This window comes from Eptatretus burgeri, chromosome 1, assembly GCF_056783735.1.
Source record: "Eptatretus burgeri isolate ZD-2024b chromosome 1, Ebu_testis_v1, whole genome shotgun sequence".
Taxonomy (NCBI): domain Eukaryota; kingdom Metazoa; phylum Chordata; class Myxini; order Myxiniformes; family Myxinidae; genus Eptatretus; species Eptatretus burgeri.
In genome coordinates, this window is record NC_140961.1 from 15,507,222 (window position 1) to 15,534,455 (window position 27,234).

Genomic DNA, 27,234 nt, shown 5'->3' on the forward strand with positions numbered 1-27,234 from the left:
GTAAAACGCTGGCTTACATTGAACTTTTGATGTTTTTTTTTAAAGATTCGGACGTATTCATAGCGACTTGGTCTTATGTATAATGCATTGGTAACGGACACAGAACGTTTCGTTGTGTTATAGATAACTTATACCAACGAATGCTGAACCTGTTGTCGGCCTACACAACCGATGCCCAACGATAGTCTAACTTCGGCATAGCGCGTTGCACGCATCGCCGACGATGTCGTGACGTAGCCTATTAAAAGGCTGACGCACAACGATTCGAATCATAACTGCCGTAGAAATGGAAGTGTCAACATCGCGGTCACACCTTGGCGATCTTGCCAGCGTATGCCGACCCAAGAAAAATGTGTCTAAAACGTTGGAGCACGTCAAATACGGTATGAGTAAGTTTGGTATACGTGAGTAGAACGCTAAAGTACGCTATCATACGTCGTAGTAAGTAGAGTACGTCAAGAAATTTTAAACATGTTCAAAATTTTACGACGTACTCGGCGTATGACACACGTTCCGCATGCGATGGGGATAAGTTTTACACACGATATGTGGACGCTTACACACGTCCACAAAGGCTACTTATAAGCTACTCATAAGTCGAAACACGTCGCGGTAATGTCTTTTTTACGCGAAACTTATTTCTAACTTATGTTTGACGTGCTTTGAACCAATTCTTTACGGAGTCCCAACACACATCGACGTATGTAGACGTATTCCAATGACGTCTTCCGGTCAACAAAAAAAATAAATGAACGTGTTTCTAGCTTACAACTGCCATATAAAGACGTGTTCCCAGCGGTTTTGGGAATTGGTATATAAAATGCTGCTCATAAAAGGGGAACCCAACAGTGTTTTCGAGTCCTTTTTGAGTCGATGTCCATGTCAGCAGTAACAGTATCAGTATCAGTATTAGTATTAGTATTAGTAGTAGTTTGTTCATGTTGGCAGTAGTAGGTGAGTGTGAGGGGGAGGGTGTGGGTTATGATGGATCGTCCTTGCATTTAACGATTTAACGATTTAAATGATAAACTCAACGATTTAATTGGCTGCATCTCCACTTTTGAAAGTAGACGCTTGCGCTCAACAATTGGATTTTTTTTACACTCAACGACTTTTAAACGGTACCACTCAACTATTTTCATTGTTTACAATGAACGATTTAAATTGCTGTCACTTGCCTTTGTTTTTTGACGCTGGGGTTTGGAAATTTTAATCGTTTCTTCTGAACGTGTTAAAACGCTCAAACTCGACTACTTTAAATAGACGCTGCCAATGGACAATTGGAATCATAGCCAAGCTAGACATCGAAGTGTGAACATCCTCGTCATGCCGAAGAAAAGTTTGAAGAATGCTGCAAATAAGTGTCCTGGCCGTGGCCTTGGACGCTGACGCAAGGACGATCCATTATACCGACGTCTTTCAGCCTATGAGTAACTTAAAAGTAACGTCTGTCGATGTGTGGCAACGATCGCGTAACGTGCCAACAACACGTTAATCATAGGTTAGAAATAAGTTTCGAGTACGCTAAACATTACCTCGGCGTGTCTCAACTTATGATTAACTTACAAGTAGCATGTGTTGATGTCTGTCAACGATCGCAGACCGTGCATACAACTTGTGGCCAGCGTAGCGGAACGTGTGAGTCATAAGCCGGCATACGTCATGAAATTTCAAGCATGAAAAAATTTGAGGACAACCAAAAAGTACAACGTTTAAAGCCAACGTACAACGACGTATGGCAGTGTTTTTCAGCGTGCTCTCAATGTTATCAAAACTTACCCATAACGTATTCAACGTGTGCCAGCGTTTTAGAAAAAAAATTCAAAAATCGGCATACGTTGGCTAAAACGTCAAGGTGTGACCAGGCCTTAATGTGAAGCGTATAGCTCCTGTATCAATTAGGAAAGGGAGCTCCTGTCCACCGAACTTTAAATTCGATTTCGGTTCCTCTTCGGGAGACTCAATTATTACTGGTAAAGGCCCGGTCACACCTTGACGTTTTAGCCAACATATGCCGATTTTTGAATTTTTTTTCTAAAACGCTGGCACACGTTGAATACGTTATGGGTAAGTTTTGATAACATTGAGAGCATGCTGAAAAACACTGCCATACGTCGTTGTACGTTGGCTTTAAACGTTGTACTTTTCGGTTGTCCTCAAATTTTTTCATGCTTGAAATTTCACGACGTATGCCGGCGTATGACTCACACGTTCCGCTACGCTGGCCATAAGTTGTATGCACGGTCTGCGATCGTTGACAGACGTCAACACATGCTACTTGTAAGTTAATCATAAGTTGAGACACGCCGAGGTAATGTTTAGCGTACCCGAAACTTATTTCTAACCTATGATTAACGTGTTGTTGGCACTTTACGCGATCGTTGCCACACATCGACAGACGTTACTTTTAAGTTACTCATAGGCTGAAAGACGTCGGTATAATGGATCGTCCTTGCGTCAACGTCCACGGCCACGGCCAGGACACTTATTTGCAGCATTCTTCAAACTTTTCTTCGGCATGGCGAGGATGTTCACACTTCGATGTCTAGCTTGGCTATGATTCCAATTGTCCATCGGCAGCGTCTATTTAAAATAGTCGAGTTTGAGCGTTTTAACACGTTCAGAAGAAACGCTTCAAATTTCCAAACCCCAGCGTCAAAAAACAAAGGCGAGTGACAGTAATTTAAATCGTTCATTGTAAACAATGAAAATAGCAGAGTGGTACCGTTTAAAAGTCGTTGAGTGTAAAAAAAAATCGAATTGTTGAGCGCAAGCCTCTACTTTCAATAGTGGAGTTTGAGCGATTTAGCACGTTCAATAGAAACGATTAAAATTTCCGAGCGCCAGCGTCAAAAAACAAAGGCGAGTGGCAGCAATTTAAATCTTTCATTGTAAACAATGAAAATAGGTGAGTGGTACCGTTTAAAAGTCGTTGAGTGTAAAAAAAATCCAATTGTTGAGCGCAAGCGTCTACTTTCAATCGTGGAGATACAGCCATTTAAATCGTTGAGTGGCAGCCTATGAACCTACCCGTGGACACGCGGACGATCCATCATAAACCACACCCTCCCCCTCACACTCACCTACTACTGCCAACATGAACAAACTACTACTAATACTAATACTAATACTAATACTAATACTAATACTAATACTGATACTGATACTGTTACTGCTGACATGGACATCGACTCAAAAAGGAACTCGAAAACACTGTTGGGTTCCCCTTTTATGAGCAGCATTTTTATATACCAATTCCCAAAACCGCTGGGAACACGTCTTTATATGGCAGTTGTAAGCTAGAAACACATTCATTTTTTTTTTTTTGTCGACCCGAAGACGTCATTGGAATACGTCTACATACGTCGATGTGTGTTGGAACTACGTAAATAATTGGTTCAAAGCACGTCAAACATAAGTTAGAAATAAGTTTCGCGTAAAAAAGACATTACCACGACGTGTTTCGACTTATGAGTAGCTTATAAGTAGCCTTTGTGGACGTGTGTAAGCGTCCAGATATCGTGTGTAAAACTTATCCCCATCGCATGCGGAACGTGTGTCATACGCCGAGTACGTCGTAAAATTTTGAACATGTTTAAAATTTCTTGACGTACTCTACTTACTACGACATATGATAGCATACTTTAGCGTTCTACTCACGTATACCAAACTTACTCATACCGTATTTGACGTGCCCCCAACGTTTTAGACACATTTTTCTTAGGTCGGCATACGCTGGCAAGATCGCCAAGGTGTGACCGCGATGTTGTCACTTCCATTTCTACGGCAGTTATGATTCGAATCGTTGTGCGTCAGCCTTTTAATAGGCTACGTCACGACATCGTCGGCGATGCGTGCAACGCGCTATGCTGAAGTTAGACTATCGTTGGGCATCGGTTGTGTAGGCCGACAACAGGTTCAGCATTCGTTGGTATAAGTTATCTATAACACAACGAAACGTTCTGTGTCCATTACTAATAGGTTATGCATACGACCAACTCGTTATGAATACGTCCGAAAAAAAACATCAAAAGTTCAACGTCAGCCAGCGTTTTACATGCATTTTAATACGTTGCCATCGCTGGCTAAAACGTCAAGGTGTGACCGGGCCTTAACACAGAAGTTCCCTTAAGGCCCACTCACACCTTGACGTTTTAGCCAGCAATGGCAACGTATTAAAATGCATGTAAAATGCTGGCTTACGTTGAACTTTTGATGTTTTTTTTAAAGATTTGGACGTATTAATAACGACTTGGTCTTATGCATAACGTATTAGTAATGGACACAGAACGTTTCGTTGTGTTATAGATAACTTATACCAACGAATGATGAACCTGTTGTCGGCCTTTACAACCTATGCCCAACGATGTCTAACTTATGCATAGCACGCTGCACGCATCGCCGACGATGACGTGGCGTAGGTTATGAAAAGGCTGCCGCACAACGATTCAAATCATAACCGCCGTAGAAATGGAAGTGTCAACATCGCAGTCACACCTTGGCGATCTTGCCAGCGTATGCCGACCTTTGAAAAATGCGTCTAAAACGCTGGCGCACGTCGAATACGGTATGGGTAAGTTTGGTATGTGTGAATAGAACGCTAAGGTACGCTATCAAACGTCGTATTAAATCGAGTACGTCTTGTAATTTTAAACATGTTGAAAATTTTATAACGTACTTGCCATCTGACACACGCTCCGCATGCGATGGGAATAAGTTGTACGCACGATATGCGATCGTTGACACACATTGACACACGTTACTTGTACGTTACGCATAAGTCGAAACACATCAAGGTAATTGTTCGCGTCAGTGTTCCAGATTCCCGTTTTTTTTTTTTCTTCGGTATGACGGTGTTCAGTGTACAGTGCGGTTATGATTTAAATCGTTGAGCGGCAGCCTATTAATTATATTATATTATAACTGCACTAGAAATCGAAGTGTCAAAATCACCATCTTTCCGAAGGAAGGAAGGAAGAAAAAAACAAACCAAAAAAAAAACCAGGGAGTCTGGAACACCGACGCGAACCATGACCTTGATGTGTTTTGACTTATGAGCACCTTACAAGTAACGTGTGTCGATGTGTGTCACCGATCGCTTAACGTGATTACAACACGTTACTCATAGGTTAGAAATAAGTTTCGGGTACGCTAAACATTACCTCGATGTGTTTCGACTTATGAGTAACTCACAAGTAACGTGTTTCGACGTGTGTCAACGATCACGTGACGTGCCTATGGCCAGCGTTATGCGGAACGTGTGGGTCATACGCTGGCATAAGTCTTAAAATTTCAAGCATGGAAAATTTGAGGACAACTGAAAAGTACAACGTTTAAAGCCAGCGTACAACGACGTATGGCAGTGCTTTTCAGCGTGCTCTCAATGTTATCAAAACTTACCCAGAATGTATTCGACGTTTACCAGCGTTTTAGACAAATTTTGCAAAAATCGGCATAAGCTGGCTAAAACATCAAGGTGTGACTGGGCCTTTATCTTGGCATGGTCATTATTGATTCATTGGAAAAAATTGTCTTTGCATATATGACCTAGGCTGAAAAGGCTGAAATTGCCAGTGTCAATTCGCGCCTTGTCGTCCTTCGTTCCACGGGCAATATCTTCTCCAATGACCCCATTCTCCACGTTGAAAGCATCGGTCATCATCTGTCAGTAGTGTTGAGATCGTGGGATACCGATTCCCTCTCTACCTAGGTCATGCCTCTGGTTACCTTTGGTTCATATGGGGGTCTTGTCCATTGTCCAGTCATTAACACGATAGTATGTAACTGCATTAGCTTTATGGTGGCTGCCGTACTCTTTTTTTTCTCCATCAGTCACGCACAATGAGCAGCTCTGTCAACTATTTTGTTTATTGCCTTCATTTCCCAGCGAATACATAACTTTTTTATACGTCTGCGTGGAGTTTTGGGTCTGGAGTTTGGGCCTGGAGTTGAGCAGGGCGCTCAAGGTCTGCCAACAACCCCCTTCTGGTAAAACTACCTAAATCACGAATCACTGCTCACCTTCACTCTTTCATTCCTCTTTTTTTCCGCCTTTGGAATAAACTCCCTCACTCTATTCATTCCCATTCTTCACTCCAGGCCTTCAAAACAGCTGTTCACCACCACCTCTTATCTTCCCCCATCCAAATCCTCGATCTTTTCTACCCCCGATAATCCAGCCAAGCCCGCCTCCTTCAAATTCCCTGCTTTCCTTCTGAAACTCCCTGTAATGTCCATCTTCTATTCCCCATGTTCCCCGTCCCATCCCTCTCCCTTCCACAGATCTCCTCATGTCTCTGTTCCCCACTGTTTTGTCCTTCCCACTCCCTCCCCTCTTGTCTCATGCCCCCCTTGCTGTGCATTGTGGGTTAGCTCTCACATGAGCCTCAACAAGGTATACAAAAAAAAGAAATCCCCACCCAGAGCTTCCTTGACCTTGCTACGCAGCATGACAAGAACTTTGTGCAGTGCTTGCTACACTGGCTCCACATATTTGTCTATCTTGATGTGGTACTCCCCTTGTAGTTTGCCAACCTTATCTGTGAACACAGTCTTGTATCGAGATGTCAGTTCTTTTATAGTTGCAGGTGACCCATGCTCACACTCGGTAATAGTTGGAGCCACAGCTTGCTCATCAGCGCCATGCAAATCAGGCTTCTTCACCGCATCGTTATCCAGAACTTGAATAAGTTTCATACCAGGTCAGGTATGGGAGCATGTGCCAGAACAGCATCCACTTTCCGCCGGTACTCCAGGGGCCTCCGTCTGGCCATCCCCCAGGCAGATGCCAGGCCCATCCCCATCTCCTTGAGATGATGGTCAACCTCCTGCAACCACGAGGCATGTGGTCAGCCCACTGGCCTCCTCCACTCATGAGACTCCCTCGTTGAGAGAATCTGGTGAGCAGGATCAGCGCCAGGAAAACGAGCCACATGTCCATACAGCCGCAACTGACGTTCACGGACTATGCAGGAAACAAATCTCATCCGAGTCTCTCTCAGCAACCGCTCGTTGGACACAATATCCGACCAGCGACAGCCAAGGATTCTCCGAAGAGACCTGGTACCAAAGGAATTAAGTCTCCGTCTCAGATCCTTGGTCAGAGTCCAAGTCTCGCATCCATAGAGCAAGACAGGAAGTACCAAGGACCTGAAGACTCAGACTTTCGTTCTCCCGCACAGGTACCGGCAGTGCCACACCCCATGATCCAGTGAATCCATGACTCCCCAGGCCCGACCCAGACGTCTATTGACATCTGACTCACAGCCAGCAGAGACATGAATATCACTGCGAAGGTAAGTGAATCTCTCCACGACCTCAACATCCTCACCACAAACAGACACAGACAGAACAGCAGTATCCAAGATGTCACCGAAAGCCTGGATTTTAGTTTTGACCCAAGAAACCCGTAATCCCAGCGGCTCCGACTCCTCATTCAGCACCTCGAGGGCCCCCAAAAGGATATCTAAAGTCTCCGCAAAGAAGACTGCATCATCTGCAAAATCAAGGTCCGAGATCTTGACATTCCCAAACGATGCACCGCAGCTTGATCTCTCAGACATCCTCCCTAAAATCCAGTCCATACAAGTGCTAAAAAGTGTGGGGGCCAGTACACACCCCTGACGAACTCCAGTAACAACTGGAAATAAATCAGAGATGGTACCACCACACTTCACAGCACTCTCAGAACCAGAGTAGAGTTCAGACATCAGATCGATCAGTTTTGGTGGCACCCCACGAAGACCAAGAATCCTCCAGAGGACATCCCGATTTACAGAATCAAACGCTTTACAGAGATCAACATCGGCTGCAAGCAGCCCCTGCCGAAACTCTCGTCTGCGTTCGGTGAGGACACGAAGGGCAAGGATACGGTCAATCGTTGATCTGTTTGGTGTAAAGCCTGACTGCTCTGGACGCTGGTGCTCAAGCAGATGGTGACGAACCCTATCAAGAATTATCCGAGCAAAGACCTTGCCCGGCACTGAGAGCAGCGTCACCCCTCGGTAGTTGTTGCAGTCTTGGCGATCACCCTTCCCTTCCCAGAGAGGAACAACAAGGCCCCTCTTCCAATCAGTTGGGATGATGCCTGTGTTCCAGGCAGAGCAGAAAACTGCATGCAACGACACGAGTGCAGTATTTCCACCAGCCTTGAGAAGTTCAGCATGGATGCCACAGATCCCTGGAGCTTTGCCCCGTTTCAACCGGTTCACCGCAGCCCGTGTTTCCACAAGCGAAGGTGGGCCACAGTTGATTCGAAGGTCAGCAACAGGGATTGTAACACCCTTGACGTCCAACTCGACAGCTGGGGGATCAGCCTGGTACAACCGCTCAAAGTAACCGGCCCAGCGGGCCTTCACTTCAGACTCCTCTGTCAAGAGCCTACCACTCTCTGCTCTAACTGCAGTGCTCCGAGGGATGGGCTTGGATGAACGCAATGCGCAAATTCCCCTGTAAGCGGGACGAGAATCACCTGTTCACAGGTGATGCTCTACCCCCTCACAGATTCTTCGCACATAGGCCTCCTTTTCCACCCTCAGTGCACGTACAGTTTTACGCCTCAGCTCCCTGAACAGCTCAGCTCTGCCATTCAGCCTGGCCCTGCGACTCTGGTCAATGGTATCCAGTGTCCCTTGCGAGACAAAATTCTTCTTTTCCCTGCGGTGAGTTCCAAGACATCCACCGGCAACATCAAGGACGGTGGTCTTGAAGGCACTCCACAATTCTTCAGGATCCCCCAAAGCACCCAGACCCCCCAAGTGTCCACTCAGCCTGTTCGCAAACTCCTAAGCTACTCTCTCATCCCTGAGCTTGCCAACATCCAGCCTTGCCTGGGATGGTACCATTCTACAGGATTTAAGGTGCAGCTTTAGAGTTGCTACAACAAGCCTGTGGTCACTATTGAGGAACGGAGCACTCCGGTAGACCCTGCAGTTCTGGATCATCCTCCAACGACCGTCAATGAGGACATGGTCAATCTCCTTTGTCGCACCGCCAGCGTTGGAATACCAAGTCCAGCGATGAGCTTGTGGGTGCTGAAACCATGAACCAGCCACCCTAATCTATGACTTCTTGCAAAGTCAAGGAACTTAGTGCTATTCTGGTTCATAGTTCCTGACCCATGGGGACCAACACACACCTCATAACCATCCCTATCAGTTCCAGTCGATGCATTGAAATCCCCCAAGACTAGAAGTGTATCTCGTCTGGGGCACTAATCAACCACAGACTCGAGCGTGACGTAGAATGCATCCTTCAGGGTGAGATCACTCGCCTCAGTCGGAGCTTAAGCAGAGACCAGGGAAATGACACCTAAAGAGTGACAAATCCTTAATCTCATAATACGCTCGTTGACCGGTGTTACCTCAATTATCATTGGGGTCACCTTATTGGACACAGCTACAGCAACTCCTTGAGTATGGTAACCATCAGAGCGACCAGACCAACAGTAGGTGTAACCACCCACCATTATCTCGCCGCAATCCGGTCTCCGAACCTCAGAGAGAGCTGCAATCCCGATGTCCAAACGCTTGAGCTCAGATGATAACAGAGACAGGTGATCATCCTCTCTTAGGGATAGGACATTCCAGGCACCCACCCGAAGGGACCCCCTCAGGTTAACTCAAGGAGACCACCATCTGGTGGACGACACGTCAGCACCACTCCGACACACTCTCCTGCAATCTGATCCAGGGATGTTACCCCGTGGCTTCCCTCCTATCATAAAAGATTGGGGGTCCCGAAGGCTTTGCCCCAATCCCGTCATCCGATGAGCTGCCCTGCGAAGGGAAGCTGCACATGAGGTACTCCCACGGAGTGGGTTTTCAGATTTTTTTGCGTTTTTGTATTTTTCGGAATGAAGGGTTTTACAGTAGCCGGAGTGCAAATCCTGCCACCAACCTCCAAATAAAAAAGTAACCCAACTGCAGGAGGACGTCCGCAGACACAGTTGGGCGCTAGATATGGATGGCCGTTGGCTCACAAGGAGCTCCTCCGCCCTTTGACAGGTTTTGTTTTTAATCCTGCTGGGTGTCCATATCCAAACACCCTCCTCACCACATAACCTGGTGGGGGAGATGGTTTAGTCGCCGACAACCCGACCATTGAACAGGTTAGTACAGGTTTACATGGTACCTGTAGCAGGTCACAGATCTAACCTGACCTGACAAGAGACCAATTCATACCAATTCAGGCTTTATGTCTCAAGATCTGGTGAAAGTGATGACCGTCCATCAGCAGCAACCTCATTCTGCAGCTCAGCTTGTGCCACCACACATACAAAATGACGGTCCCCTTCACAGGCCACTTATGCCTGCCATAGGTTTCTATGTGCATGTCAATTGGCTCCACATGCAGTAGCTTCTTGTCACCAGTCACGGCTTTGTAAAGGTGCAGGGGCATCACATTCACTGAAGCCCCATTATTGATCTGGAATCTCACATAGTTTCTCAACTCTAGTTTCAGTGGAACAGACTTCATCAGTCGGTTTGAGCAACTGCACATGGTTGATGCTAAAGATCTCATTTCTATCAGCAGCAACAACACACACATAGGCTTACTGTCCTTCGCCTTTCACTCCTTCTTGAAGTGCTTCATCTTCCCACATTCCCACACTTTGTGCACTCTTTGCCCCATGCGGACACTTCTCCTTCTGCATTTCATGCCTCCAGCCACAAAACTTGCATTCAGCAATGCCACCATTCTGTGGTTTAGTGGGTGCAGGTGTACTCTTTAATTTCCCCAGATGCTCACTTCCCTTTGTACTGGAGTGCTGCGAATTGACCACCCTTCCAGGTTGCAATTCACCCAGTGCTTTCATTTGCATTAGTCAGTTCAGCTGATCTGCAAATTTCCAGTCAAATTCCTGCACCCTTCTGCAGAGTCAAATTCCCTTTTACTAAAAGTCTTTCACGTACTTTGGAGTTTGTGATTCCGAACAGAATCCTGTCCCTTATTATCTGGTCCTCAGTAATATTACCAAAGTCACATGAGAGTGCCATTTCTCGAAGCACTACGAGATATTGCTCAATGGATTCCCCATGCCTCTGGCCTCTAATGTTGAAATTGTACCATTCGAACAGTGTATTTTCCTTCAGCAGCATGCAGTCATGGAACTGCTTGAGAGTTGACAAGTTTATCTCTGTTTTCCAAGTTTTCCCACTGACATGACTTGTATATTTTCCATGCAGCAAGTCCAACAGCATGCTTTAGCATTACAACCTGAATCCTTCCCGATTTGGTGTCTATCTCTGCAGCAACCATATAGTTAAACCAGGTATCTTCCCAGTATCTCCATTGCTCAGCCACGTTTGCTCCCAGAATGTAAAATGGCTCAAGAGGGGGCAGGGTGCTCATAGTTGTGGTCACCATAGCCACAAAAGTTCACCCAGTCTCCGTCTTTGAGGCTCCATTTAAACCATTTAAACATTTAAACTGCCACCATGTAACATGTCACATTTCCTGAACCTAGTAAGATTCCCTCTACCACCTCTGATCACCATGTATGCATGCATGTCAATCACCAAGTGTACTAATTGTGGGTGCGCCGAGTGTTGAGAGTCTTGATACCGACTGGTACGTCGAGTACCAAGTGTCAGCCAACCAACATGGATGCTCACTGCTCCGACGTGGGCCGAGTCCTTCCCAATTGCACTCAGTCTTGACGCACAAAGTGTCTGTGCATTTCACTGCATGAACAGCCAGACTTCAAATTAACAAACAACAAATAAATACTCTTTGACGAGCTTTGAAAAACTTTCTTTTGTCTTTGAGAACAACACTGTTGTTACGATGAAAGAGACACGACTTCTCAACTTGAGCATCAGACTCCAATCCACTTTACCATGTGACTAAATCCGACCAATCAGTAGAGGATTGCAGAGGGACCAGTCCATTATTATAGAGATATGGATAATATGGGTCAATCTATTGTTACAGATAAGTTAACATTGGTCTTCACATGTCACAATCTGCCAATTCAACAAGTAAACAGGATAATATGGTGGACCCTGTTTGACTTTCCAATTCAAATTGACGTCTGTGGTTGCTTCACAACCTGCAGGACTGCGGAGTTATCCACGGCACATCGGCCTGCAGGGCCGGAGTTTTGGGGGGAGTTTGAGGGGTTCCCCTCGTGGCGAACCCCAAATCCTGGATATGCAACAATATTCAATGTTTTAATTGTTTGGTACATGAAAGAAAATGGATGCCTGCAGTAAGTTCCAATTTAAAATTTAATTAATTGTTCATTAACTGTTTTATGCATTATCTTTTGCAGCCCCTTTTGGTGCCTTTCTAAGCCAAAGGATTGGAACAAGATTGACAGTCATGCTTGGTGGATTGCTGTCTTTCTGTGGCCTTGTATTGGGTTCATTCTGCACAAACATAACCTGCCTATACATGGGCCCAGGCGTTCTTACTGGTATGGATTTTATATATGTACATTTCCTCATTATCACGCACCCAACCTTTCCACCAAATTTTGTCTGAATCAGTCCACAATCTTTTGAGATATCCTGCTCACACACAGACAAGCAGAGAGACAGGCAACAGAAAAGCATGAAAACATAACCTCCATTCACCTTTGGTGGCAGAGGTAATAAGTTATGACAGTTTCTAGCGGAAATGGCTTTTCCTGACATTATTGAAAATGCAAGTATTTACAAGGAGAGAGAATAATCAATGAGCATATACAGTAAACCCTCAAATATTATGAGGGAAAGGTTCTTCGAAAAATGCAGTGATAGTTAAAGCTACGATTATGGAAACAAAGGGCCAATAGAAAAAGGCTGTTCAGTGTCCTGGCTTCGGTGAAATATATAAGAAGATCGACATCAGCTAGAAATAAACACATCCCAATTTAAACAAGTAAAAAAGACATAAAATGTCACAGCCCCCGTTGTTTTCGTAATTTTGCTGCACAGAGTTAAAGGGCTCGTCCGTATTTATGTGTAACTAAAATGGCTGCCTGTCTATCAGTCAGCCATCTTTGATCAGATCACAAAATAAAGCGAGGTACATGTGTATGCCATAATGTACTGTGTTGTGCTAACTTTGAACAAAATCAGACCTTTCATGTCTGAGAAATGGTTGGAGACACATTTAAGTAACAAAATTGATGCCAGTCTGCCATCTTGGAGCTGATCTCGAAAAAAAATGATGTGCTTATGTGAGCCATCATTCTTTATCTCTGTGCCAACTTTAAACAACATCGGTAAATGCGTGTCCGAGAAATGGTTGAGAACGTGCTCAACATCTGTTTTTTTAACAACTAAAATGGCTGCTAGTCGGCCATCTTGGATCTGAACTCGAAAATATTATTACGTGCTGATGTAAGCTTTCATTCTTTTTTGTGTAACAAGTTTGAAGAACATCAGACGATGCATATCTGAGAAATGGTTGGGGACACATTGAAGTTAAAATCAGTAGGCCATCTTAGTTCTGATCTTGAAAATAAAATGATTTTCATATGTAAGCAATCATTATATTTATCAGTGTGCCAAGTTTGAATAAAGTTGGTAAATGGATGTCTGACAAATGATTGAGGACCTGTTTGACACCGGGTTTTTTTTTTACAACGAAAATGGCCACCAGATGGCATCATTAATCGCATTGTGAAACAAAATGTTGTGCCGATGTATACCATCATGTGCTGTCTCTTGGCAAGTACAAATAAAATTGGTCTGTACATGTCCGAGATATGGTTGCGGACGCATGCACACATGCACACATGCACACATGGACACGAAAATATATATCAAATCCATAAGCCACGGTTTCAGACTGAGTCCAACGGGGGCTAATAAACAAGTAAAATTAATATAATGCATGTTAACATTGAAATCAACATGTGTTGTGGAACTCAAGAAACTCAATTGTCCACTCGAGGCAAAGTACATCAACAGAGAATCTTTAATACGTAATTAAAGAATGAAGGATCATTGATGAAACAACCATGCAATGGTCCTTTCAAATCGGAGCTCACATGAATTCATCTACATATAGAACCGAGGAAAAGGTGGGGGAAATTTCTCGGGGGTGGAGGAGAGGACCATAGTTCACAGCTTGTAGGTATGTGTGAACCTTAAACAAGAATGGATGGGAGTCGGGTCATAATGACCCACGTCTGACCTCAGCTAGGCCGGCTAGAGTGATGTGAAGGATTTATTAAAATAGGGGAGAAAACCCAGAGAGCGCTTCTTATTGCTCTGGTCAGACACACCAAACTGTGCAGGCGGACAAGGGTGAAGGGACCAAGGGTCTTGCCGCCAGTTGGCCATCTTGGATCTGATGTCGAAAAAAAAACGACTTGCAAATGTAGACCATCATGTTTTGTCTTTGTGCCAAGTACAAGTAAAATCATTCTATACATGTCCGAGATATGGTTGCGGACACACACAAGCACACAAAAATTGAGACCAAATCCATAAGCCCCTGTTTCAGGCTATGTCAAATGGGGGCTAATAATCCATCCATCCATTGGGTTGCAGAGCATTGGTGCTGCCTCAGCAGTCTCGTTGGCTATTGGGCACAATCCTGGATAGGTCATCACTCCAACACAGGATACAAGCAAGCTGGCACTCATTTTGCCAACCTCAGGATGACAGGCAGTCAACCCCACCTGGTATTAATTCAAAAGCTCAGTGGGATTTGAACTCAGGTTCCTTTTTTTTTTATTTTTTTTTTTGTATACCTTGGTCGAGGCTCGTATGAGAGCTAACACACAACTCACAGCAAGGAAGCATGAGACAAGAGGGGTGGGAGTGGAATTGACAAGACAGTGGGGAGCAGGCACATTAGGTGAACTGTGGAAGGGAGAGGGATGGGGATGGGACAGGGAACATGGCGAAGAGAAGAGGGACATTACAGGGACTTTCAGGAAGGAAAGCAGGGGAATTGAAGGAAGTGGGCTTGGGTGGATTATCGGGGGTAGGAAAGACCGAGGATTTGGATGGGGGAAGATAAGAGGTGGTGGTGAACAGCTGTTTTGAAAGCCTGGAGGGAAGAATGGGAAAGAATAGAGTGAGGAAGTTTATTCCAAAGGCGGGAAAAAAGAGGAATGAAAGAGTGAAGATGAGCAGTGATTCGTGATTTTGGTAGTTTTACCAGAAGGGGGTTGTTGGCGGACCTTGAGCGCCCGGTGGGAATGTGGTGGGGACAAATCGCAGAGAGAGCAGGGGGGCAAGGCTGGAGAGGAGTCGGTAGAAGACTGAAAGACCACCGACCAACCTGCGGTGATTGAGTGAGAGGCCCAAAGACTCAGCTTCATTGCGGGAGATGCCGATGATCTTAAATGCCCTGATTTCGACAGCGTTAAGCCGAGAAAGGTGGGAGGCAGGAGCACCAGCCCAGAGGGGAGAGCAGTACTCCATCAGGCTACGGACAAAAGCTTTGTAAGTGGTCAGGAGCTCAAGAGGGCCGAGGAAGGACTTTACACGACGGAGGATTCCCAGTCGGCGACTGGCTTTTGAGGCGAGTTTGGAAATGTGACTTTCCCAGGAAAGGTCATGGCAGATAGTGAGACCCAGAAGCTTGAAAGAAAAGACTTCTTCCAGAGGATTGTTGAGAAAGTGGATGGGGGGGTTTTCTAAACGGTACTTTCGAAGAGACGTAGTGAGAGTGTGAGATTTGTCTGGATTGAAAGACATGTTCCACGTGTTGGACCAGTTTGTGATTTTATCCAGATCTGCAGTGAGTGAAGAAGCTGCTGCTTGCCGGTCTGAGGGATGACAGATGGTACGGCAGAGGGTGGAGTCGTCGGCAAAGAGAAATAGAGGATTTTCCAGAGAGTCCGAGAGATCATTGATGAAAACCAGAAAAAGAACAGGGCCCAGAACGCTACCTTGAGGAACTCCAGCCTGCACAGGAAGAGGGGATGAAAGAACTCCATTTAGGGCCACATGGTGACTGTGACAGGAGAGGAAGTCTGCGAGCCATGAGTGGAGATGGCCTTGAATACCATGGGAAGAGAGTTTGGTGAGTAGTGCAGGGTGCCAGACTGTGTCAAAAGCACGTGATATGTCCAGGGATACGGCTCGGATTTCCTGTCTGGCATTGAGGACCTCCATCCATTGATGGGAGAGCAGAAGCAGCATATCCAGGATAGAGTGACCTTGTCTGAAACCAAATTGATGATTGGAAATCAAGCCATTGGAGAAGAGGAAGGATTTCATGTCTGAAGCGATGATGGATTCCATCACCTTGCTGATGAATGGGAGAAGGCTGATTGGTCTGTAGTTACAGGGATCTGTTTTTGCACCTTTTTTATGCAGGGCAGTGATGTTAGGAGATTTCCAAGCAGATGGCAGATGACCCTGGGCAAATGAGAGGGTGAATAGAACAGAGAGAGGGTGAGCAAGAGCAGTAGAGCAGGCTTTGAGGACACGTGGGCTGATGCCGTCTGGACCGGTTGCAGAATCTGACTCGAGGTTTGAAAGCAAGCTCTCCACCTTGTCAGGAGAAAAGGACACAGAGTCCAGGGACAGTTGGGTGCGACTGGGTAAAGTGGGTAGAGATAGTGATGGGTTTAGGACACAAGATTTAGCTGCAAACACCGAGTTTAGACATTCAGCTTTATCACGTGTGGAATCAGCAGTGCGGCCATTTGAGGTAAGGGAGGGGATGGAGGGGGAACATACACCAGAAACAGATTTGATTAAACGCCACCAGGATTTTGAGGAGGGAGAGAGGTTTGAGAGTTCAGACTTGAGATGAGAAAGATGTTGTTTTCTGGCTCTCCTGAGGGTGGATACACACTTGTTCCGAGCTTTGTGGAAAGAACTGAGATTGCCCTCAGTTGGGTTTGCTTTCCATGAGGCAAAGGCAAGTTGTTTCAGGACAACTGCCTCGCCACAAGCTTCAGTAAACCAAGGGCGGGAGGAAGGGTAAGACAACTGAACACAAGAGGGGATAAATCTGTGCATGAGGGAGAGCAAGTTTCTTTTAAAGAATTCCCAGGATGAGTTGAAGTTTGAGAAAGTAGTGATAGGAGACCAGTCTGTAAGTTTGATGGCTGCTCGGAGACCCTGCCAGTCGGCTTGAGTGAAATGCCAGACTCGACGGCGGTGAGGTGGTTCTCTGATAACAGCCAGAGAGATGTCCACTTTAACAAGGACGTGGTCAGAAGAACCAATTGGAGCGAAGGAAGAGCAGCAGATATTGTCAGGGAAATTTGTCAAAATCAGATCCAGAAGAGATGGAGTACCATTGGTTGAGATCCGGGTCGGAAAGTTGACCGATTGAGTCAGTCCCAATGAGTCGCAGAAAGCTTTTGCTGAGGTGCCATGGCAGGTGAGAGGTACCCACACCTCGCCAACTGGCGTGATGACAATTGAAGTCACCACATAAGAGGAAGAGAGAGTTTGGATGAGAAGATAGAAGATGGTCCATGTTTTCGGATAGTGAGGTGTAGATGGAGTCATCACTGTTCGGTGGACGGTACAGTACACATATAAACATGAGGTGGGAGTGGAGGGAAGCCGAAGCCAGAGGTATTCCTGGGGGTGTGGGGGAGTGAGAGCAGTGCATGGAGAGTGAGGAATAGAGTCTTTGATGAAGAGAGCAACACCTCCACCAGGACGATCCTTGGATCCCAAACCCACCACCCAAAACATTAAACCAATACTAGGCATAGGCTAATAATGTAGAACAAGAGAAATGACTTGTATGCGATTTCTCACGACAATTGCAATGCAGACCTATTAACACGGACTCCAGACATTGAAACTAAACAGTATACTTTAATCTGAAATAACGAAATTTTACTCGGTGAGGATCTCTTTGAGATTCCACAAAATCATCACAATATATCTACATGAATAAAAAGCAATGTGTATGTCAGTGTGTGTGTATGTCAGTGTGTCAATATGTGTTTTTCCTCCAAAACTCCAAAACTAGAAAACCGAGCAGACTGAAACTCTGCATGCATACTAAGAAAACTCCAAGGAAGTGCAAGGGTGAAAATTGGGTATTTGGGTGAATTAAAACACCCATTTTGAAGATAAATAACGGCCTTATTTAATTATATCCTTCATCAGGCGATCCTCGGCTGTCTCTCTCTCTCTCTCTCTCTCTCTCTCTCTCTCTCTCTCTCTCTCTCTCTCTCTCTCTCTCTCTCTCTCTCTCTCTCTCTCTCTCTCTCTCTCTCTCTCTCTCCCTCTCCCTCTCCCTCTCCCTCTCCCTCTCCCTCTCCCTCTCCCTCTCCCTCTCCCTCTCCCTCTCCCTCTCCCTCTCCCTCTCCCTCTCCCTCTCCCTCTCCCTCTCCCTCTCCCTCTCCCTCTCCCTCTCCCTCTCCCTCTCCCTCTCCCTCTCCCTCTCCCTCTCCCTCTCCCTCTCCCTCTCCCTCTCTCTAGTACAGCCTGTGGCTGCTGGTTGCATCATTGGTTGGGACGTGGCTATGCCGCTGATGCAGTGTCCCCCTTACCAGTACATTGGGACTCATTTTGCCGACCTCGGAAGGATGACAGGCTGAGTCAACCTCCTGGTGTATTTAAATTCAGCAGCCAATGGGGGTTGAACTCAGGACATTAGGATCCCAAGCGGCCACCATAACCATTAAACCAACACCAGGCTGTGGCGAGCTCGCTGTCTGGGGTCTTAAGACGTTGCCTGGGTAACGTTGCTGGGATCTGAAGCCGCCATGTTTTTTGGCCTGGATGTAAGCTCCAGATTTGAAAGCATCAGCAGTTCCGACTCTCCAAAAAAGTGTTAATTTGTCCAATTCGGCCATTGCACGTGTGTTTCCAGGTGCATGGTTGTGTCGAGGGAAATTGGTAATCGCTTGCCAAGCCAGGCGTTCCGTTTGAGTGCTTCAGCCACTTACCGAGCTGTGCAGTGCTGTTCGTGTCCTGATGGCGATGTGCAGTAGACAGTTCCTACAAGGTAGATGTACGAATACAGCACACACGGACGTGGTACATGTGGGTAGATTTGGATCTGTACGGACTCTGCGTGGGTGTGTGGACATGCCATGCCTGTTACAAGTGCCATGGTGGTAAAGTTTCATCCCCTATCTTAAGGAGGTTCTTTCAGGTTTTCCTTTGTCTTCACACCCTGTCAAAGGGCGGAGGAGCTCATTGTGAGCCAACGGCCATCCATATCTAGTGCCCAACTGTGTCTGCGGACGTCCTCCTGCAGTTAGGTTACTTTTTATGAGGAGGTTGGTGGCAGGATTTGCACTCCGGCCACCGTAAAACCCTTCATTCCGCAAAACGCAAAAACGCAAAAAAATCTGAAAACCCACTCCGTGGGAGTACCTCCTGTGCAGCTTCCCTTCGCCGGGCAGCTCAGTGGATGACGGGATTGGGGCAAAGCCTTCGGGACCCCCAATCTTTGATGACAGGAGGAAAACCACAGGGTAACATCCCTGGGTCAGATTGCGGGAGAGTGTGTCGGAGTGGTGCTGAGGTGTCGTCCACCAGACGGCGGTCTCCTTGGGTTAACCTGAGGCGGTCCCTTCGGGTGGGTGCCTGGAATGTCCTATCCCTAAGAGAGGATGATCACCTGTCTCTGTATCATCTGAGCTCAAGCGTTTGGACATCGGGATTGCAGCTCTCTCTGAGGTTCGGAGACCGGATTGCGGCGAGATAATGGTGGGTGGTTACACCTACTATTGGTCTTGTCGCTCTGATGGTTACCATACCCAAGGAGTTGCTGTAGCTGTGTCCAATAAGCTGACCCCAATGATAATTGAGGTAACACCGGTCAATGAGCGTATTATGAGATTAAGGATTCGTTACTCCTTAGGTGTCATTTCCCTGGTCTCTGTTTATGCTCCGACTGAGGCGAGTGATCTCACTGTGAAGGATGCATTCTAAGCCACACTCGAGTCTGTGGTTGATCAGTGCCCCAGACGAGATACACTTCTTGTCTTGGGGGATTTCAATGCATCGACTGGAACTGATAGGGATGGTTATGAGATATGTGTTGGTCCCCATGGGTCAGGAACTATGAACCAGAATAGCACGAAGTTCCTTGATTTTGCAAGAAGTCATGGACTTAGGGTGGCTGGTTCATGGTTTCAGCGCCCACAAGCTCATCGCTGGACTTGGTATTCCAACGCTGGCGGTGTGGCAAAGGAGATTGACCATGTCCTCATTGACGGTCGTTGGAGGATGATCCAGAACTGCAGGGTCTACTGGAGTGCTCAGTTCCTCAATACTGACCACAGGCTTGTTGTAGCAACTCTAAAGCTGCACCTTAAATCCTGGAGAATGGTACCATCCCAGCCTCGGCTGGATGTTGGCAAGCTCAGGGATGAGAGAGTAGCTGAGGAGTTTGTGAACAGGCTGAGTGGACACTTGGGGGGTCTGGGTGCTTTGGGGGGTCCTGAAGAGTTGTGGAGTGCCTTCAAGACCATCGTCCTTGATGTTGCCGGTGGATGTCTTGGAGCTCACCGCAGGGCAAAGAAAAATTTTGTCTCTCAAGGGACACTGGATACCATTGACCAGAGTCGCAGGGCCAGGCTGAATGGCAGAGCTGAGCTGTTCAGGGAGCTGAGGCTTAAAACTGTACGTGCACTGAGGGTGGACAAGGAGGCCTTTGTGCGAGGAATCTGTGAGGGGGTAGAGTATCACATGTGGACAGGTGATTCTCGTCCCGCTTACAGGGGAATTCGCGCATTGCGTACATCCAAGCCCATCCCTCGGAGCACTGCAGTTCGAGCAGAGAGTGGTAGGCTCTTGATAGAGGAGTCTGAAGTGAAGGCCCGCTGGGCCGGTTACTTTGAGCGGTTGAACCAGGCTGATCCCCCAGCTGTCGAGTTGGACGTCAAGGGTGTTACAATCCCTGTTGCTGACCCTAGAATCAACTGTGGTCCACCTTCGCTTGTGGAAACACGGGCTGCGGTGAACCAATTGAAATGGAGCAAAGCTCCAGGGATCTGTGTCATCCATGCTGAACTTCTCAAGGCTGGTGGAAATGCTGCACTCGTGTCGTTGCATGCAGCTTTGTGCTCTGCCTGGAACACAGGCATCATCCCAACTGATTGGAAGAGGGGCGTTGTTGTCCCTCTCTGGAAAGGGAAGGAGGATCGCCAAGACTGCAACAACTAACGAGGGGTGACGCTGCTCTCAGTGCCCGGCAAGATCTTTGCTCGGATAATTCTTGATCTGGTTCGCCACCATCTGCTTGAGCACCAGCGTCCAGAGCAGTCAGGCTTTACACCAAAGAGGTCAACGATTGACCGTATCCTTGCCCTTCGTGTCCTCACCGAACGCAGACGAGAGTTTCGGCAGGGGATGCTTGCAGCCTATGTTGATCTCTGTAAAGCGTTCGATTCAGTGAATCGGGATGTCCTCTGGAGGATTCTTGGTGTTTGTGGGGTGCCACCAAAACTGATCGATCTGATGTCTGAACTCTACTCTGGTACTGAGAGTGCTGTGAAGTGTGGTGGTACCATCTCTGACTTATTTCCAGTTGTTACTGAAGTTCTTCAGGGGTGTGTACTGGCCCCCACACTTTTCAGCACTTGTATGGACTGGATTTTAGGGAGGATGTCGGAGAGATCAAGCTGCGGTGCATCGTTTGGAAATCTCAAGATCTCGGACCTTGATTTTGCAGATGATGCAGTCATCTTTGCGGAGACTTTAGACATCCTTTTGGGGGCCCGCGAGGTGCTGAAAGAAGAGTCGGAGCCACTGGGATTATGGGTTTCTTGGGTCAAAACTAAGATCCATGCTTTCGGTGACATCTTGGATGCTGCTGTCCTGTCTGTGTCTGTTTGTGGTGAGGATGTTGAGGTCGTGGAGAGATTCACTTACCTTGGCAGTGATATTCATGTCTCTGCTGGCTGTGATTCAGAGGTCAATAGACATCTGGGTCGGGCCTGGGGAGTCATGGATTCACTGGATCATGGGGTGTGGCGCTGCCGGTACCTGTGCGGGAGGACGAAAGTCCGAGTCTTCAGGTTCTTGGTACTTCCAGTCTTGCTCTATGGATGCGAGACTTGGACTCTGACCAAGGATCTGAGATGGAGACTTAATTCCTTTGGTACCAGGTCTCTTCGAAGAATCCTTGGCTATCGCTGGTCGGATTTTGTGTCCAATGAGCGGTTGCTGAGAGAGACTCGGATGAGATTTGTTCCCTGCATAGTCCGTGAGCGTCAGTTGCGGCTGTATGGACATGTGGCTCGTTTTCCTGACGCTGATCCAGCTCACCAGATTCTCTCAGCGAGGGAGTCTCATGAGTGGAGGAGGCCAGTGGGCCGACCACATGCCTCGTGGTTGCAGCAGGTTGACCATCATCTCAAGGAGATGGGGATGGGCCTGGCATCTGCCTGGGGGATGGCCAGACGGAGGCCCCTGGAGTACCGGCGGAAAGTGGACGCAGCGACGTACTGTTCTGGCACATGCTCCCATACCTGACCTGACCTGTTTCTAAAGCATTTGGTTTTCGGATTTGCTTTTCAAAGGTTAAATGTTTCTCTTTGTGAGTTTCATAGCAAAATATATTTGATAACTCCCGATTTCTGAGCCGTTTGCCATATTAACGTGTTTGCTAGATAACCGAGCTAATTCTTTTCCACCCATCACACACATCTGTTTATCAAGATTCGTGTTTGTGATCATATCCCTGAAACGTCTATTTAAATGTAACGTTGTTTTTAGGTGAAAGCTACTCAAGGTTTCTGGGTTGTGTCCAGTTCATACTGTAATCAGTAATCACACCAACTCCATCCTGCTAATTTGCAAAAAATTGCTGATATCGGCCAAGCAGTAGTGTGTGTGTGTGTGTGTGTGTGTGTGTGTGTGTGTGTGTGTGTGTGTGTGTGTGTGTGTGTGTGTGTGTGTGTGCGTGCGTGCGTGCGTGCGTGCGTGCGTGCGTGCGTGCGTGCGTGCGTGCGTGCGTGCGTGCGTGCGTGCGTGCGCGCGCGCGCGCGCCATTCGAGATCAGGACAGTAGTCCATTCTCAATGAACGTAAAAGTATGTTAATTTAGCCTGTGTTACAACTGCTTATACAAGAATGGTGGGTGTGGTCTCCTTGAGAATTTCCCAAGGCAAGCCGAAGCAAGCCTTGTGGGACAGGACGGAACTGCAAATGATGTAAGAGTCGGTGGTCCTCACAAAAGTGGGTGGGACATAGGAAAAGTTGGCGTGGTTTCTGAAAAAGTGGTCGTGGCTTCTGCAAAAAAAAAAAATTGGATCAGGAGGTGCTCAGACACAGTGTGACCACTCCTTGGCTTTTTTCACAAAATCTTCGCTATTCGTTGTTCACGTTGGCATCTTGGTTTTCTATAGGTTTTCTTGGCGTATAGGTCCGCTTTTCTGAAACCTTGTGAATTCTTGGCTTTTTTCATTGGCTCACCTTGGCATTTATGAAAATGAGGAGTGGTCACACTGCGTCAGACAAGAGCATTAAGGGAGGTATGCCATTTCATCTCTGCTCAACAAAAATATTTAAACCAAGAACCAAGTTCAGATAATACTCGATGGTGATGAGTGTTATCAGAACATTAAGTTATTGCCGAAAATAAAACACAAATATTGATTGGATCTCAATTTGACGACTCAATTTGATTTAAGAAATGATCATATGAAAGCCCAGCCAGGGGTTAACTCTGCCTGCCATCCTTCTAAGGTCGGCAAAATGAGTGCCAGCATGCAGGTATACTGTGTCGGAGTGGTGACCCATCCAGGATTGTGCCCAATGGCGAAGGAGACTGCTTCGGCAGCACCAACGCTCTGTACAGAGTATGGTCCCAATCGATGGATGGAGGATGGAGGATGGAAGATGGAGGGGAGATTTGAACATAGATTTGGACACATTTGTCCAGGACTCATCGGCACGGGCCCTAAAAGGGCTAGTTCAGGATTTTGGACTCAGGGACACGGGGGTGTGAAGGAGTCATATCATCTGGATCGATGTGACTGGTACCAAATTACTAGGATCGATTACTTCCTTTTGTCACCAAATTTTGGCGACCCGGATGTGGTACTTCAGCGGTGGCCTTTTAAGCCTATTGTCGTTGCTCTCTCTCTGGGTATAGAAATAGATGGGGTGCACGCCCGGCGCTCTGAACTCTGGAAACTTATCTGCCGCCTTTTACGGGATGACAGTTTAGTGCTTTCTTATGTTCGGAAGTATAGGGATCGGCAAAGCATGAGGTGCCTCTTCCCAACCACAGCAGCCTGGTGGGAGGAGGTGAAACGTCGGACAGGTGTCTGATGTTATGGGTTGGTGGGGAGTGGGGGGGGGGAGGTACCTTCTTTCTTTCTTTCTTTCTTTGCCTTGCATGGTGCATTTGTTATTATTTTTGTTTTTGGCATTGGTTTATTGTTATTTCGTTCGACTTACCTTATTTGTTTGATTTTCTGTATCCTGAATTCTCGTCCTTGGTTTGTGATTTGTTTTGATCATTGTTTCGTTTTCTGGTTTCTTGATTTGATTTCTTGATAGTGATTTTTTTTACCTTATTATTTTTTTTAATAAAAAGGTTTCGGCCATAAAATTGCTGTCTGTGCTGTCACTGATGATTCGCCAAAAAGCGATGAAACCAATCTGGCAGCTGAGGGCGAGTGTAGCATTGAGATTCTCACGTGTGTACTATTTGTGAATGTCTTTACAGCTGTGGAGGAACTCTGGGAAGGGTTTGAAACGGCAATGGGCTTACCTTGGTAGGCTTTCTTGGTTGCTTTATGAAACACCAGCAAGAAGAGAATGGGAGGAGTCGATGTATTTATATAATCCTAGCCACCTGGTTTTATTAGTTATTCCCTCAATTTACAGGTGATAGATGTGGGTGGGTCTTTCTTTATTATTTATGAGCAAATATCACCGGTAGCTTTGCTGATGATAATACTAAAGGGGGAAGGGAGAAAAAGAGGAGTGAAGAGGGAGAGATTGGTGGGGAAGAGGTAGAGAGGGGTGTGGAGAGGTAAAGAGGGGAGGGAGAGAGGAGGGGGGGAGAGGGAGAGAGGGATGGGGGAGAGTGAAGAGGTGGAGGGGAAAGAAGGGAGGGGAAGTGAGGAGGGGTGGGGGAAGGGAAGACAATGTGAGGTGAGAGGAAGGGAAGGCAGACATGCAGTGGAGCGTGAATTACGATTCATATCATCTCATCAAAGTACCGGGCGTAGTGGCGTGCGCCTGTAATCCGGCTCCTCGGAGGTTTGGGTTGGAGGATCGCTTGAGGACGGGAGCTCTGCACTGGGCCGCGCTAGGAGAGGGTGTACAGCAGCCTGGAATCATGGCGAAACCCAATCCTTATCCCTGGGTCGTAAGAGGCGACCAGGGTTGCGTCAGGAAGGGCATCCGGCGTAAAACTGTGCCAAATCAGTATGCGGATCATAACGGATGATCCGCTGTGGCGACCCCTCACGGGAGCAGCCGAAAGACGAACAACAACATCATCTCATCAAAGTGATCCTGCATTGAACAACAGTGAAGATGAAAACAAAATAATGTCTGAAATCCATTTTCTACTGGTCTTGAGATAAACAAGGCCTGAAGACAAACTCTCGTCAACACAAAAAAGTACCATTTGGAAGCGTTCGGAAACAACCACTGCCCAGACATCTCTGGAGACGAACACGGGCCGCACGCATCCAGAAACGAACACCGGCTGGACGCGTCCGGAGATGAACACAGCCCGGACATGTCCGAAGACGAACACTGCCGAGACGCATCCGGAGACGACCACCGCCCAGACGCGACCGGAGATGAATACCTCCCGGACGCATCCAGAGATGAACACCAGAGACGGAAAGACAGAGAGAGAGAGAGAGAGAGAGAGAGAGAGAGAGAGAGAGAGAGAGAGAGAGAGTGAAAGAGAGGAGATGTGGGAGGAGGGTTCTGAACTGTATTGGGAGGGGGTAGAGAGAGAGAGAGAGAGAGAGAGAGAGAGAGAGAGAGAGAGAGAGAGAGAGAGAGAGAGAGAGAGAGAGAGAGAGAGAGAGAGAGAGAGAGAGAGAGAGAGAGAGAGAGAGAGAGAGAGAGAGAGAGAGAGAGAGAGAGAGAGAGAGAGAGAGAGAGAGAGAGAGAGATATATATATATATATATATATATATATATATATATATATATATATATATATATATATATATGAATATGAATATGAATATGAATATGTTATGCGAAATGAACAACACACACACACACACACACACACACACACACACACACACACACACACACACACACACACACGCACACGCTTGGTCGATATCGGCAATTTTTCGGGAATTGGCAGGTTGGAGTCAGTGGGAGTATCAACTTCAGTACTTACTGGATACAACCCAGACACCATGAGTATCTTTCACTGAAAAACAATGTGGCATTTACATTGACATTTCAGGGATATTTTCCAGAGATTGTTTTTTATAAACAGCTGCGTCTGGACTGGTGGAAAAAACAATTTGGCTTGGTGATTTATAAATCATGATAATGTGGCAAACGGCTCAGAAATTGGGTGTTATTTTAGAGAACCACTCACTCAGGATGACGGAGCATGAACGACTCGTTCAGGGTGATAGAGCATGAACCACATGCTCAGGGTGACGGAGGACGAACCACTCGCTCAGGGTGACAGAGCACAAACTACTCGCTCAGGGTGACGGAGCATGACCCACTCGCTCAGGGTGATGGAGCATGAACCACTCGCTCAGGGTGATGGAGCAAAAACCACTCAAAAATGTTGACGTAGCATGAACCACTCATGAGGTTGATGTAGCACGAACCGCTCGTTCATGGTGACGGAGCACAAACCACTCGCTCAGGGTGACGGAGTACGGACCACTCGCTCAGGGTGATGGAGCACAGACTGCTCCTTCAGTGTGACGGAGCAGAGACCGTTCGCTCAGTGTGACGGAGCACGGACCACTCGCTCAGTGTGACAGAGCATGGACTGCTCGCTCAGGGTGACGGAACACGGACCGCTCACTCTGAATGACATTGTTTGGCAAAAGCGTCCGCAAAGAGTGAATGATTCACACAGAATGACGTAGCACTATCGACAATGGGCACTCAGCAAGTGGCTAAAGCACTCATGCAAGCACTCCATTTAAATGGTTGATAAGGAACGGTTGGCCAGGCTGTCGCTGCAGCACACCATAAAGGATCCATTTATCTTTAAAGCCTGTCGACACCGCACATGCAGCAGTTAATGAAATAAATAAATGAATTAATCAAATATATTGACTTTATCCACACAAGAGTTGCAGCTTAATGCAGAACAACCCTGCAGACATTGCAAAGTTCAATCACTCCTGAAGTAAACCTTGCAGAAAATCTGCCATTTTGTCTG

General features: G+C 46.8%; 1 protein-coding gene and 1 pseudogene across 4 annotated transcripts in view; both read left to right on the top strand.

The window, feature by feature from the left end:
* LOC147033921 (monocarboxylate transporter 12-like) overlaps window positions 1-27,234 on the top strand; it is a 129,048-nt gene that overhangs the window by 45,293 nt on the left and 56,521 nt on the right. For all 4 annotated transcript variants that reach the window (XR_015056069.1, XM_085873086.1, XM_085873106.1 and 1 more), the window contains exon 3: window positions 12,275-12,418. Coding sequence is in view for 3 of the 4 variants with exons in the window: in XM_085873086.1 (XP_085729212.1) it covers window positions 12,275-12,418 (144 nt within the window). In the remaining variant the exon portion in view is untranslated. The remainder of the gene's footprint in view (window positions 1-12,274; window positions 12,419-27,234) is intronic.
* LOC147033923 (signal recognition particle RNA) lies at window positions 25,058-25,198 on the top strand (annotated as a pseudogene).